The sequence below is a fragment of the Trachemys scripta genome, chromosome 7 (assembly GCF_013100865.1).
Source record: "Trachemys scripta elegans isolate TJP31775 chromosome 7, CAS_Tse_1.0, whole genome shotgun sequence".
NCBI lineage: Eukaryota > Metazoa > Chordata > Testudines > Emydidae > Trachemys > Trachemys scripta.
Genome location: NC_048304.1, coordinates 20,526,918 through 20,541,504, shown reverse-complemented (window position 1 = coordinate 20,541,504; position 14,587 = coordinate 20,526,918). Strand labels below are relative to the sequence as shown.

At 42.4% G+C, this 14,587-nt stretch overlaps 1 protein-coding gene across 2 annotated transcripts in view; it reads left to right on the top strand.

The window, feature by feature from the left end:
- Positions 1-14,587, top strand: part of LOC117880397 (netrin-4-like) — a 73,391-nt gene that overhangs the window by 7,955 nt on the left and 50,849 nt on the right. For both annotated transcript variants that reach the window (XM_034776546.1, XM_034776547.1), the window contains exon 2: positions 2,835-3,376. In XM_034776546.1, the coding sequence (XP_034632437.1) occupies positions 2,835-3,376 (542 nt within the window). The remainder of the gene's footprint in view (positions 1-2,834; positions 3,377-14,587) is intronic.

Genomic DNA, 14,587 nt, shown 5'->3' with positions numbered 1-14,587 from the left:
CCCCCCCCCCCCCCCCCCCCCAAAAAAAAAGATTTTAAAAATCTGGAAACGAAACATTTTGTTTGACCAGAAACATTTTTTTCAGTCTTTCATTTCAGCAAGAAAAACTGAAAGTTTTCCATTTTGGATTGAACCAAATGAAAAATCAATCATTTGCTCAGCTCTACCTATCAGCACGTACCAACTTTTACTTAGCTGGACCAGTGGCCTCATTCAGCATCACACAGAACTACTACTTCGGTTCACAAAAGATGAGATGCAATCAGAAAAGGGGTCTGAACAAAATGGCTATTGAGCCCATATTGCACAATACACTTGGCTCAGACACTAAACGAGGTTAGTGTGTTCATCAGGGTAAACAGTGAACAAATGTCTTGAAATAGCTTCAGAGGCTGACAAGTACTACGGATTTTGAAGAATGCATGATATTAAGGGAAAATCTTGGGGAAAAGATCTGAATTTTGGACTCCAAGAGATTATGGTTTGTGCCTGATTTCTGGTTTTCATTACGATACTCTTACAGTATTAGTTTGTAGAACTATTATCATCAGCAGGCTGTGGAGCTCTGTTGATACACATATCTTTTAAAATTTTTCAGTTAATTTACTGCATCTTTAAGCTGCCAGATTGATACCTTGGTCCCTCCAACTTCTACCTTTTAGCCTGTGAGATTTCCATTACTTGCATCTGAAGAAGTGAGGTTCTTACCCACGAAAGCTTATGCTCCCAATACTTCTGTTAGTCTCAAAGGTGCCACAGGACCCTCTGTTGCTTTTTACAGATTCAGACTAACACGGCTACCCCTCTGATACTTTTAGCCTGTGATACACAAATATGAGACAAAATATGGGGCAACGGTGCAAAGAGCAAGATCATGACAGGACCTTGCTTACAATGCCGTGTTGGAGGCATGTGCAAGAAGGCTCCAACAATCAGACCTTCAGCAGGCTTGAGGGACTGCTTGTTCCTGGTTCTCCACCCTGCAAGGAGAAGGTTGCTGGGACACGGCTGGGCCTTCGCCCTGCCCCCTCTTTATACTAGTCTGTATAGTATGGCCAGCACTTTGTGGGGAGCATTGGAACATATTGCACATGTTCACAAGGCAATCCCAAAGACATAGGTGCTGGAACTAGCACTCCCTGACTTGAAGTGGCTTCCATTCTATACAGGATTTATAATTTGGTTCAATGGCTCTCAGCACCCCCACTATAAAAATAGTTCCAGCAGCCCTGCCTAAAGAGATTGCCTGTGTGTCTGAGACACAATCTGTGTCCAGCGCTTCTCTTGGACCAGTGGAAATCCTCACCACTCACTCCTGAGATCTGCAGCATAAATGCCACCATCTACCTAAAAATGAAGGACAGAAGAGAAACAAAGAGCAAAGCCACACGAGCTGGGCTCATTTCCCCCCCATAAATTGGACTTTATGGTTCAATGCTTATGATTTCCATAGTTTTATAGGGCTAAATCCTCACGTCTTTTCCCAGGCCTAACTTGACTTTAAAGGGTGTTTTGCCTGAGTAAGGACAGAATAAAAACTGAATAAGGATTTCAGGATTTGGCCCATAATTTGCTAAATCTTGAATTAACAGTTGATCTTTGAACTTCTCCTAGACTACTAAGCATTTAAGGCCATTCCAAGTTTCTCTGGAAGGGTCATTTCCTGTAGGACTTGTACAGAGTCCTAGGATTTGACTTGTGACCTCCCCTCAGATTAGATTTATGGCCTTGTAAGGTTAGACTTTAACTCCTTCTGGACTGTTAAGAAATGAAGACTGGGTCATATGTCATTAGAAAGGTGATTTTCCTTAGACTGATAATAAGGTCTTGGGACTGACCTATAACTTCAACGTCACAAGGTATTAATGATTTCCATATAGGAACTATAGAGATGAACAAATGTAAATATTAGGATTTTTTAGATTTCTTTTAATTTTCTTAGTTTCTAAAGGAATATATAAACAGTAGAACTTTTGTAAAGAAAAAAATAAATATATAATCAGTAGAACTTGGTTTCTAAACATTTTGCCCAGCATTTGCAAACCTGGTTGCCTGAAGTTCCTACCTTGACACTATATTTAGGTACTTAAACGAGGGAACTGATACTTCAGGGCTGCTAAAACCCCACAGTTCCAGGTGATGTTAATGCTCAACACATCTGAAAATCAGGCCACTTAGGTTGAGTCAAAATATGGGTGTAGGTACCTAACCTTAGGCACCCATATGTGAAAATACTGGCCTTCATTTTGGGGGCAGGAACCATCTTTTTGTTATCTGTTTGTATAAAGCCCAGCACAATGGGGCTTCAATCCCTGATTGGAGCCTGTAGGCACGTTTGCAAAACAAATAATATATAATACATGGACTATACCTGTTCTGTAGGTGCATAGCTTCACTACGGTAAAATAAATGCGAGAGAACACATGGGTTCTATCATTAAAGAGATATATAGATGTGTAATACTGGACAAGAGGGGTCACATTTTCAGAGGAGATCAAGGCCGGATTTTCAAGTGCTCATCATTGACAACTGGGGCCAGGTTTTCAGAAGAGTTCAGTTCCCAGTTTGGCACCGAAAATAAGGCTAGATTCACCCAGAAACTAACCCTGTGACAATTAGGTCACATTTTCTGAAGAGACCAGCACCCTCCATGCTGAGTTCTTTCAAAAAAATCTGTCCTCAGTTGTGGTGCTGAATGTTCTGACAATTCTTTAGTGGTGTAGATGGACAAATGTCTCCATGATGGTTTAGATTGTCAGAAGACTGTATCTCCTTCCCTGTATTTAAATAATGAGAAATTCTGTTTAGTTTTGTTTCTTACTACTGTATTTCAGATCCAGTAAAGCTACGAACCTTCCGCTGTGACGGCCACTCCTGCAATCCTCCTGTAGGGAATCTAGCAACAGGCAGGACTCCAGTCTCTCTTACCACATGTGGGCAGAACAGCACAGAACTTTATTGCTTCTACCCAGACCAGCACCTCCTTCATTGGGTCTCCCAAGGCTGTGGGCAGCCCCGCTGCACTAAATGCAATGCCAATCAGCCTGATAACTCCCACCTTCCCTCTGATATGACAGATGATTTCTTCCTAAATCCTGGTTCCTGGTGGCAGTCTGCACAAGGGGTACACAGGGAAGAAATCAGGCTGGACTTGGAAACAGCGTTCTACTTGACTCACGTCATAGTAGTGTTCAAGTCACCACGCCCAGGTGCTATGGTACTGGAGAGGTCTCAGGACAATGGCCAGACGTGGAGGCCCTACAAATATTTTTCCGTCAACTGTACAGCAACGTTTGGGCTTCAAGATGATCTTATTGAAGAGGGCTCTCTGTGCACTTCGAGGTATTCAGACGCAGTGCCTTGCACTAGAGGGGAGGTAAGTGATAACAGACATTTGGACCATATTTAGAGGGTCAGTTAAAAACTGGCTAAAAATCAGGGACTACGTGTTGAAAGGGATACTGTCCAAATCAGTAAATAAAGGTAGGCACAACATTTAGGTTTTACATTAAGAAAATAAAAGAGGAGGTGAGGGGAACACAAAGGGGAAGTTTCAGGAAAAAAAAGGGAATACAAATGCTTTCATGGGTTTTTTTAGGTCAGTCAAATCATCTTTAATGTAAACAGTCACTTTCAGTGTTGCCACATGCAATATTTTGCTAGTGCCTGAGGATTAGGAAGTGAAACTGTTTAAAAACAGGAAGTGAAACTGACCAACCTAGTTTCATTGTCCAAGCTGAATGAAGTTAGGGGGAAAATGGGAAACTAGCATAAATATTGAACAGTAAATTAGATTTGTAAAACTCGTTCTGTGTTAATCCATTAGATAGAAAAGGAGATGATTTTAAAGAAATATACACTATGTTTATACTGACAATGTCTCTTTAAAGAGGAGTTATTAATTATTTACTAATAAAATAGCTACTTCATATATAGCACTTTTTATCCATAGATCTCAAAGCACTTCAGGTGGCAAGGGGGGTAAGTATCATTATTCACATTTTACCGATGGCACAGAGAGGAGAAGTGACTTACCTAAGATCACACAGCAGGTTGATGAGATAGCCGAGCTTAGAACCTAAGTCTCTGGATTCCAACCAAGTCCAATGCCTTCTCCATTGGACTATACTGCCTCTCTTATGTTATGTGAACAAATCTGAAGAAAAAGAGAACAGTTATACATGAATGGCTAGACATCTCCTGGGTTCACTTGGCTGTAATCATAGATATTCATATTTGAATAAGTGCCTCCGAGAGCCTTACTACATCTTCTGTAAGATCCTTTAGTGAGGTCACAGTCCTATTTATGGCATCACAATATGTAGTTACAGAAGTGATCATGCTGTCCCAGGTTTGGCATTGGGACTTGACTGCAAAATAAGCAAGGATGTGCGAGGAGATGTCCTGGTTTGCTTAAAATGAAATTGTAGGAATTCCAGTGGTGCTTATTACGTCACAGCTGCTGAGGGGTTAAGGATTTATTATCAGGCTGGGAAGCTGAGGGATAGAGGGGTGAAGGGCGAAATTCACCCCTGTGCATTGGCAGCATAAGACCTATACATATGGATCGTGCACGTATTGGAAATTTGTGGCCGCTGGTCTGACTCCCAGACTGTCCTGTTGTTTAAGTTGTAGCTCTGCTAATTAGTGAATATGATTTTTTTAAAACATGAAATAAGGAAAGTGGCATTGCATTTAAGACAACTGCACTTTTCCGTTTTCCGTTTGGTTATTTCTTTTGCACTCATCAACATACTCTCTAAACACCTAATACCATTTTGCATTGTTATAGCACCTTCTGATCAAGGCTCTTAGTACTTTACAAAATCTAATGCATCACACCTCAGAACACACATAAATGGCATTATTGCCATTTTACAGATGGAGAAACTGAGGCACAGAAAGGCGAAATGATTTGCCCATGGTCGCACAGGAGGCTTCTCGTAAAGTTAGGAGTAGAATCCAGGTGTCCCGAATCACAGGCTGTCAAGGCTGTATCCCCACTTTGAACTTTAGGGTACAAATGTAGGGGCCTGCATGAAAACTTCTAAGCTTAACTACCAGCTTAGCTCTGGTTCCGCTGCCACCATTTGCAATGGATTCCCTCCCTGGGAAGCCTTGAAAAACCTTCACCAATTCCCTAGTGAATACAGATCCAAACCCCTTGGATCTAAAACAAGGAGAAATTAACCATTCCCCTCCTTTCTCCCACCAACTCCTGGTGAATACAGATCCAACCCCCTTGGATCTAAAACAAGGAAAGATCAATCAGGTTCTTAAAAAGAAGGCTTTTAATTAAAGAAAAAGGTAAAAATCATCTCTGTAAAATCAGTATGGAAATTAACCTTACAGGGTAATCAAACTTAAAGAGCTCAGAGGACTCCCCTCTAGTCTTAGGTTCAAAGTACAGCAAACAAAGATAAACACTCTAGTAAAAGGTACATTTACAAGTTGAGAAAACAAAGGAAAACTAACACGCCTTGCCTGGCTATTTACTTACAAGTTTGAAATAGGAGAGACTTGTTTAGAAAGATGTGGAGAACCTGGATTGATGTCTGGTCCCTCTCAGTCCCGAGAACGAATGCTCTCTCAAACAAAGAACACAAACAAAAGTCTTCCCCCCCCCCAAGATTTGAAAGTATCTTGTCCCCTTATTGGTCCTTTAGGTCAGATGCCAGCCAGTTTACCTGAGCTTCTTAACCCTTTACAGGGAAAAGGATTTTGGAGTCTCTGGCCAGGAGAGATTTTATAGTACTGTACACAGGACAGCTGTTACCCTTCCCTTTATAGTTATGACACGCCCCCCAAATCACAGATAGTGTTGGACGTTTGGTTCCACACTGGCTGTGATTTCTTCCTGGAGTTCTAGGAGAAAACAGAGTTAATAAGACACATGTACCTTTAGACATACTACTGATTATATAAAAACTAACAATATGTTTCATTTCAAGAACAATTGTTAACCAGTTAACTCTGGGAAACTTTCCCAGGAGAGTGCATCAGCCACTTTGTTAGAAGCTTCCAAAATGTGTTGTATTTCAAAATCAAATTTTTGGAGAGCTAAACTCCACCGAAGAAGTTTTTTGTTATTTTCCTTGGCGGTATGAAGCCACTGTAGCGCAGCATGGTCTGTTTGTAGTTGGAAACGCCGTCCCCAAACATATGGGCGTAGCTTTTTTAGTGCGTACACAATGGCATAGCATTCCTTTTTGCTGATTGACCAATGGCTTTCCCTCTCAGACAGTTTCTTACTGAGAAACACGACAGGATGGAATTTTTGATTTGGTCCTTTCTGCATTAAAACTGCTCCCACGCCTCACTCGGACGCATTTGTGGTTACTTGGAACGGTTTGTTAAAGTCTGGGGCCCTTAGCACAGGGTTAGACATGAGTGTTGCCTTAAGCTGGTTAAAGGCCTTTTGACACTTATCAGTCCACTGAACTGCATTTGGCTGGTTCTTTTTGGTTAGGTCTGTCAGCGGGGCGGCGATTTGGCTGTAGTGGGGTACAAATTGCCTATAATATTCAGCCAAGCCTAAGAAGGATTGGACCTGTGTTTTAGACTTTGGAACCGGCCACTTTTGGATAGCATTCACTTTGGCCTGTAGGGGATTTACAGTTCCTCGACCCACCTCGTGCCCCAGGTAAGTTACTTTGTTTTGGCCTATTTGACACTTTTTAGCCTTAACAGTTAGTCCTGCCTGCCGGATGCGCTCGAAGACTTTTTCCAGGTGCTCCATGTGCTCTGCCCATGAATCAGAAAAAATTGCCACATCATCGAGGTAGGCAACTGCAAATTTTCCCAATCCCGCTAGGAGACCATTTACAAGTCTTTGGAAGGTGGCGGGTGCATTTTGCAACCTGAAAGGGAGTACATTGAATTCATACACCCCTGCCTGGGTGACGAAGGCTGACCTTTCCTTAGCGGGTTTATTTAGGGGTACTTGCCAGTATCCCTTGGTTAAGTCTAAAGTAGAGATGAATTGGGCATGTCCCAATTTCTCCAATAGCTCATCTGTGCGTGGCATTGGATAGTTGTCAGGACGAGTTACAGCATTTAGCTTACGGTAGTGCACGCAAAAGCATATTTCCCCATCTGGTTTGGGAACTAGAACCACTGGAGATGCCCATGCACTATTAGAGGGGCGGATTATACCCATCTGTAGCATGTCCTGGATCTCCCTTTGTATAGCAGTTTTGGCATGAGGTGACTCCCGGTAGGGTGGGGTTCTCATTGGGTGAGCATTACCTGTGTCAATGGAGTGGTATGCCCGTTCGGTTCATTCTGGAGTGGCTGAGAAAATTGATGCAAAGCTTGTGCACAGCTCCTTGATCTGCTGTTGCTGCAGCCGTTCAAGGGTCATGGAGAGGTTCACCTTTTCCACGCCACCATCCTTTTTTCCTTTGAGCTCCATCTCTCTCTTGTGGGCCTCCTCTTTGGCTTTTTCTTCTCTTGCTCTCTGCTCTGTCTTGAGTTTTGTTAATTGAAGCAGTCTCTGATGTTTTCTTTTATTTTCTTCTGTTTCTAGTTTGGCCATTTCTATTTTTTTAGCTACTTTTTTGGTAGTCATTTTCCTGGTTTTTTTTGTGCTGGGTCACCCCCTCTGCAGTTGACTGAAACTGGGAAGCTCTCAGCTCTGGCTGCTGCTGAGTTAACAGAGACTTTCTAACTAGCTACTCCCGAGGATGTAAAAAGAAAAAAAAAACAATTCAGCTTGTAAATTTCTTTTACCAGTCAAGTTTGCTCATTTGAACACTCCTTTTAACAAAGGACCTTGTTAAAAGAACTTAACACCTCTGCCTTCAGGCAAGGAGAGATAAGATATGCATCTATCTACCTCCAGCTCTGCTTTTCAAGCAGCTAGAAGGAAAAAAAAATCTTACTGGCTTTTGGGTTTAAATGATCCCACTTCTGCCACAAACAAAAGTCTTCCCCCCCCCCCCCCCCCTTGCAAATAATCTTGTCCCTTTATTGGTCCTTTAGGTCAGATGCCAGCCAGGTTACCTGAGCTTCTTAACCCTTTACAGGGAAAAGGATTTTGGAGTCTCTGGCCAGGAAAGATTTTATAGTACTGTACACAGGACAGCTGTTACCCTTCCCTTTATAGTTATGACACAGGCCTTAATCACAAACCATACTTCTTTCCCCTGCCTCTGTAACAAAAGCCCCTGTCTCTGTAACACTTTGGTTTGTGCTTACATTTTTATTTAACCTTGGAGAATATCATTAAGACCATGTGTTGCTGCTAAATTAAATCTGAGATGTGGAGGGCAGAAAATCAGACAGTAAAAGCTTCATCCAACACAAGTCTCTGCAATGACAAATGTCATTTTGTGTAGCAAAAAAAGTTCAATTTATCATCGAGCCAATATAATATGCTGGAAATGTAGATTATTAATAATAATAATATATTTACATAGACCTTACAACCTTGAAGAGCCCAAATAGTTCTACAAACTGATGAATGAACTAAAAACAGATAGGATCACTTCACCCACCATTAGGGTGACCAGATGTCCTGATTTTATAGGGACAGTCCCGATTTTTGGGTCTTTTTCTTATATAGGCTCCTATTACCGCAACCCCTGTCCCGATTTTTCACACTTGCTGTCTGGTCACCCTACCCACCACTGAAGTTCAGCCACCTCTGCAATGAAATGTAGCAGGTGTGTAGCAGCGCACAGCAACATGATACAACAGCTTCCCGGAGAACAAGAAGAGGAATACTGATATGCAGCAATAACATTAATAATCTTTCATTTATATGGCACCCATAATCCCAAAGGATCCTGAAGTTCTGGACAGCCTTTATGAGGACCACTTAATTCACCATCATCACTGAAATGTGGGTATTTCTGGGGTACAAATGCATTAGACATTCTGAGCCAGGACCATGACACAACAGATTTTTATTCTAATGAAACTGATGGACGGAGAGTGGGAGGCGGAATGTAGTTACCAAAAGTGAAAGTTGATCAGAACCATTGATCTAACAGTCCTACTCTTACAAAAAGTGCCATGGGATTTTTAACCACATGTGGTCATAACCTGAGTTTTTACATCTTATTCTAAAGATGTCACCTATATCTGCACAGTGCCCCCGGGACACTGATTCAGTACTGACTCAGAAGGAAGAGTGCCACCTAAGAAATCCCCAATGCTATTTCCTGCAGCATCCTTTGTTTTCTTTGGCGTTCCCCCATCCAGTTGCTGAAGCCAGCTTTGCGTGAGAGCTGGTGAACTCATAGCACAAGGTGGTAACTTCTGAGAAATTATCTAACTTGTTCCCAACTGAAGTTACCAATTAATGTTCAGATGATTAAGATGCTAGTATTACCCCTTTTGACCTGAGCTGGTAGCCAATATTCAAGGTCTTGCAGGTTGTTTCTGTTAGGAGGAAAAATTGATAATGGGTCAGGGATTTCTTTGACGCAATCCTGCTTATTTACAAAGAATGCACACAAAGTCCTGTTTCCCTGAACACAGTAAGAATCAAACAAGAGGAGACCATTTCCTTGCTCATTATTCCAAGCCTCTTTTTCCAGCCAGCACAGTACCCCAAAAGCTCTCTTTTACCTTTCTCTTGATCACATTACAAGTTCTTCTCTAGCTATCCTTGACTTTCTGCTGCCTTCTCTCTCTGTGTCTGTGATGTTTCTGGCTGCATCTGGTCACATATATACACACACACCTCCACCAAAGCAATATTCTGCCATCTGTGTTTGCATTCAACTCCCAGTGAAACCCCTCTATCCACATAGCTCTGTTCCTGACCAGCCTTGCATGTGGTGTATGTTTTGGGCAGTGGCTCCTTTTGGCTTTAGCTATTATACTCCAAAAGGAGCTTAGTTGCTTCTTACATTTATCCCAAATGAAGGATGGCTGTTACGCCCACCAGCTTCATCCAACCCCCAGCATAACTCTATGGAATAACATTTTTTAGAAGATTTGTTCACCTACAGTAAAACATCTGTCTACAGTAATGCTTCTGTGTGGCATTATGCATCAGTAGATTGAACTTTTTACTACTTGTCTATACGTCTACATTTCTAAGGCACCACTCACTATTGTATGTAGGTACCAGCACTAATATTATCGATAGGGACAGATAATTTAACTGAAGATGTGGCCAAGGCAAAAGGTTAAATTAATTCAATATTGCAGTCGGACTTTGGTTTGCTCAGAAGCCTGGGAGTTCAGATCCCATCTGGTGGAGATAAGGATGGAAATTCTAGAACCTGCATACTGACAGCACGGGCATTCAAGGATGTGGGACATTAGGAGCACATTTTTAATAAACTAGAGCATCCAGAAATGGAAACAAATGTTCTTCTCTGTAGAATAAGATGTTTGTATAAAAGTAAGGCATTGACATGCAGGGTCTGTATCACAGTGTCCTACTTACAGCCTCAGGAGCTGATGATCAGAAATAAGACCCTACGATATTGGGTCTGAAGAGTATAAGTGAGTTTTAAATCAAATTCTGTGCGTGTCTGTGTGACAGATGACACCAGTGAAGTGTGATAGAATAAGCCCATTACTGGAATTCACTGGGGGGAGAGAAATTGTGTATGCCTGACTAAGGTAACTGGTTCCTAGGCAACGTGTGAAATGTGCCTTGCTTGGAAGACCTGTACACTCTTCATTGTCTAAACCACGGTGACCCCCTTGGGTATGGGAGTGCCCCGTGCTGCCTGTTTGGCAAAGATGTCACTTTTAAACTAACAGATTTTTAAGTATTCCTATTAAAAAAAAACACGGTGAGGGTCAAATTCAGACCTGGTGTAAGGGGGTGCAGCTCTCTGCTTCACAAGCACCAATTTGCTCAAACATCGGGCAGAGCCATCACCATGGAGGCCCCGGGTCTCTGCCCCCCCTAACTGCAATGGAGCAACACTGCTAGAAACTCCCTGGGTAGCTGCTACCCCAGAGGAGGCTCTGCATTACATGGGGAAATCCTCTCAAAACTCAGTGCTTCTTTATAGGGACCAGTGCAGGGGACAGGGTTATGTGCGCGTAGCGTACCTGGACATACAGATGCCTGACCCACAGAGGGTCCTGTTCAGAGTCCAGAAAGAAGAGGACAGTGCTGCAAAGGGGTGGGAAGAGGGATAGCCATGCACAATATTTGCTCAGTCCTTTCTCAAGCAAAACTCTTATTACTACAATCATAGTTTTTCCTGATTAGGGACAGAGAGGTCAGGGCTGCAAGATTTGGACCCATTGCTTATTCCTCCCACTTGCCACCATAATCTACTTGTGGCCTCACAACGATTAGTGAACTGACAATGTTAAGGGCTCCACAGAGGGATAAGCAGCAGGCCCAGGTGATCTCTTAAGCAGGGCCGGCCTTAGGGAAAATGGCACCCTCGGTGAACTTGCATTTTGGTGCCCCTTTAAGCAGGGGAAACTATTTTCAAGCAAATGCCCTTAAATAAAAGATGGAAGAGCCCTCTCTTTACCTGCAATATGTGGATATGCTAATAATTTACAAGATTTTCAATGAGGCATCAGCAGCTATTTAAGGATCTGATTCAACAAAGCATCGAAGTCAATGACAAATGGGATTGCTCATCTTTCTGCAAGATCAAGCCCCCTAATAGCTGAGGTGCAAGGGACGGAGTCGAATGGTCTAGTGAAATGTCCAGGAGATCTGCAGCAGGCATAGCAAACCGAGCTGAGCGTGATCCATGGATTCTTCCAACTTCCAGCTGGAAAGGATTCGACGAGGGATTAGTCACTCTTGAAGGCAAGTGCCCAAATGTTATGACTAGGGTTGTCTGTTCAGCATTTAGTTTAACTTGAGCTGTAGAGGAGAGAAAATGCAGAGGCATATTGGCGGGAAGCAGTTAACGCCGGCAGAATAAACAAGTGGATAACACTGCCAGGCTTCACTTCTCTGGAGGACAAGCTTAAAGATACATGGGGATTGTGTCTGAGGGTGACTTGAACCTGGAAGAAACAACTGGGGCAGAGAGGGGACAGTCTGGGGGCCTGCCTCCCTGTTTTATGAACTGCAGAGAGCCAGGGGCAACCCATTCTGACCAGGTTTATAATGAGCCAGGTCAGGGATATTTGTTTGGCAGCTTGTAAACTAGCCAGAAAAAACACACTGTTTTTCTAGCATTATTTCTGCACTTCCTGACATGCCGGGCAGCAGATACCAAATAGATTTCTCATCCTCACGCTGTTATATAAAAGCTTGGAGAAGCTGCCACTTCTTTTTTCAAGTCTCAATTGAGAAAAAAAATCTCTTTATGAGAGAAGTTATTAGCCTGGTGGATAATTTACATGGTTTTTGTTTTTAACTCCACGCAGAAGATAATTTATTAACTGCTCTGTGGTTTTTCTATGTATTACTATGATCACCAAGACAGTGGCAGCTTAGATTTCCATTAGATCTCTGTTCTGCAGATTGGTTCTTCGGAAATCTTTCAAGAAGTTTTGCATAGGAAAGGTAGAGAAGAAGCGGTGTTGGTGATGGGCAATGGTGCCTTTCCCATCAGAATCCAGCCTAGGTCATCAGATCCAATCTAACCACGACTGGACGTTGTTACTTTTTTATTGCTGTTTGGCAGCCAGTGTGAAATGAGTTTCATTGTTCTCAGTCCAGTTCCTAGCAGACAGGCGTCCACATCACAGAAACCATCACACAGGTGTTTGCAGTTTGGGTTTCAGAAAACACTCGTTGCCTTAAGAGGAAACATCATGTTGCGTTGCAGTGTGATGGCCTTATGGAAATGGCCTCAGGTCCTGATGAAATGTTGCAAGATCATGATGTTGTATAGGCCTGGGGCAAGTTTTGGGACATTTAAATTATCCTGCAGTCCTTCCCTGCAGGATGTGGGACTTATTTGAAGAAACTGGGATGATCCTGCAAAACATGGGACAAGTGCTAATTCAACACCACTTGACACCTTGCTGGTAGTCTCAGCAGAAGGGCCAAAGACAAAATGGATCACGGAGACTAAACATCACCTCTATTCATTCTCACTGCCTATCTTTAGATCTCCTCTCTTTCTGCTACATCGTGTTTGAGAAGGGGGACTGGAACTGAACATAGTATTCTAGATGATGGCACAGCATTGCTTTATATAATGAAATTATATTATTATATCTACACCACAAAAGTTTGGGCGGGGGGAGAAGGAAGGGAGTTGATTGACATTTCAGTATTGTCTGTCTCTAACTTTTATAGAATCATAGAAGATTAGGGCTGGAAGAGACCTCAGGAGGTCATCTAGTCCAACCCCCTTCTCAAAGCAGGACCAACCCCAACTAAATCATCCCAGCCAGGGCTTTGTCAATTCGGGCTTAAAAACCTCTAAGGATGGAGATTCCACCACCTCCCTAGGTAACCCATTCCAGTGCTTCACCACCCTCCTAGTGAAATAGTTTTTCCCTTCATCGCACAGGGTCCTTTCCCATTGCCTTCTGACCTCTAAGCAATGAATAATTCCTCTCAGACTGTGCATTACTCTACCACCAACCAGCAACAGCAACCACCAGCAGCAGACGGCTGCTCTGACATACTGTTTGGATTGCCCTGCATAGGTATGAGATGAATTTAGGAGAAATGTTTTGGATATTCTGAATCCAAAACGGAGCCGCCATACTGATGATAAGGCTGGATGTTGAATGGAAGATTTGATCACTGAAATAGCCCAAAGCAAATGTAAGTTGAAGAGGTATCAGCCCCCCTCACTGTGCTGGAAAGCATAGAACTAACCCAAGATGTCACTTTGTAGCTGGGTTTAACGGGATCATAGGTGCAAAACAAAAATTAAATGCATAGATTTTTATTTAATAAACTGCCATATTTTGTTTTTTAATTGTTCCATAGTTTTACTGTCCATAATGAAAGGATGGAAATGCAGTGATTTGGAGCAAACCTGTTCCGCAAATCGATGAGATGCTCAAATAGCTAAAAAGAAAACTGGAATTTCTGTGTGTTTCTAATGATGTGTTTTTCTAATGATGTTCTGAAACAGGACAAAGAACACTCTTGCATTGCAGGATGGAATAATGCATTTAGCACTGTAGTTCCATTAGATTGATCATATAACATCTGTTAAAGGGTAGGAAAATTTGAGAGGTGAAAATGCTTATTACACCCTTCAGAACTAAATCAACTTGCAAGTAACCTACTACTGAAGAACATTTTGGATTGATGGAAGTTTTTATTATGGCTTCTTTCTGACGGGCATGCTTTGAGTGCAGGGACATTATTGTCCTCATTAAGCCAATTGCATGCAACGTGATCAGCATATCTTAGCGATGATTTGCAATATCCATTTTTTGTTCTGCACAAGGATCTTCTTTTGTAGGAGAGCATGCATAGGAACTGCCCTGCACGCGTGACTCATATTCCTTGACCTGAGGCTATGAGGGGAGCTTTTGTTGTGTCCACATCTTTTCTGACTACTGCAGGCTAGGAGATCATGTTAAAAAAACAAAATTATCTGCCTCAAGAGTGGAGAAGCAAAACATGGATTCAGTGAATGGCAAGAAATCAAAAATCTGAGACATTGTCTCTGGAATGAAGATGACCCTCTTGACTGGAGATAAAATATCATCCACTATGATG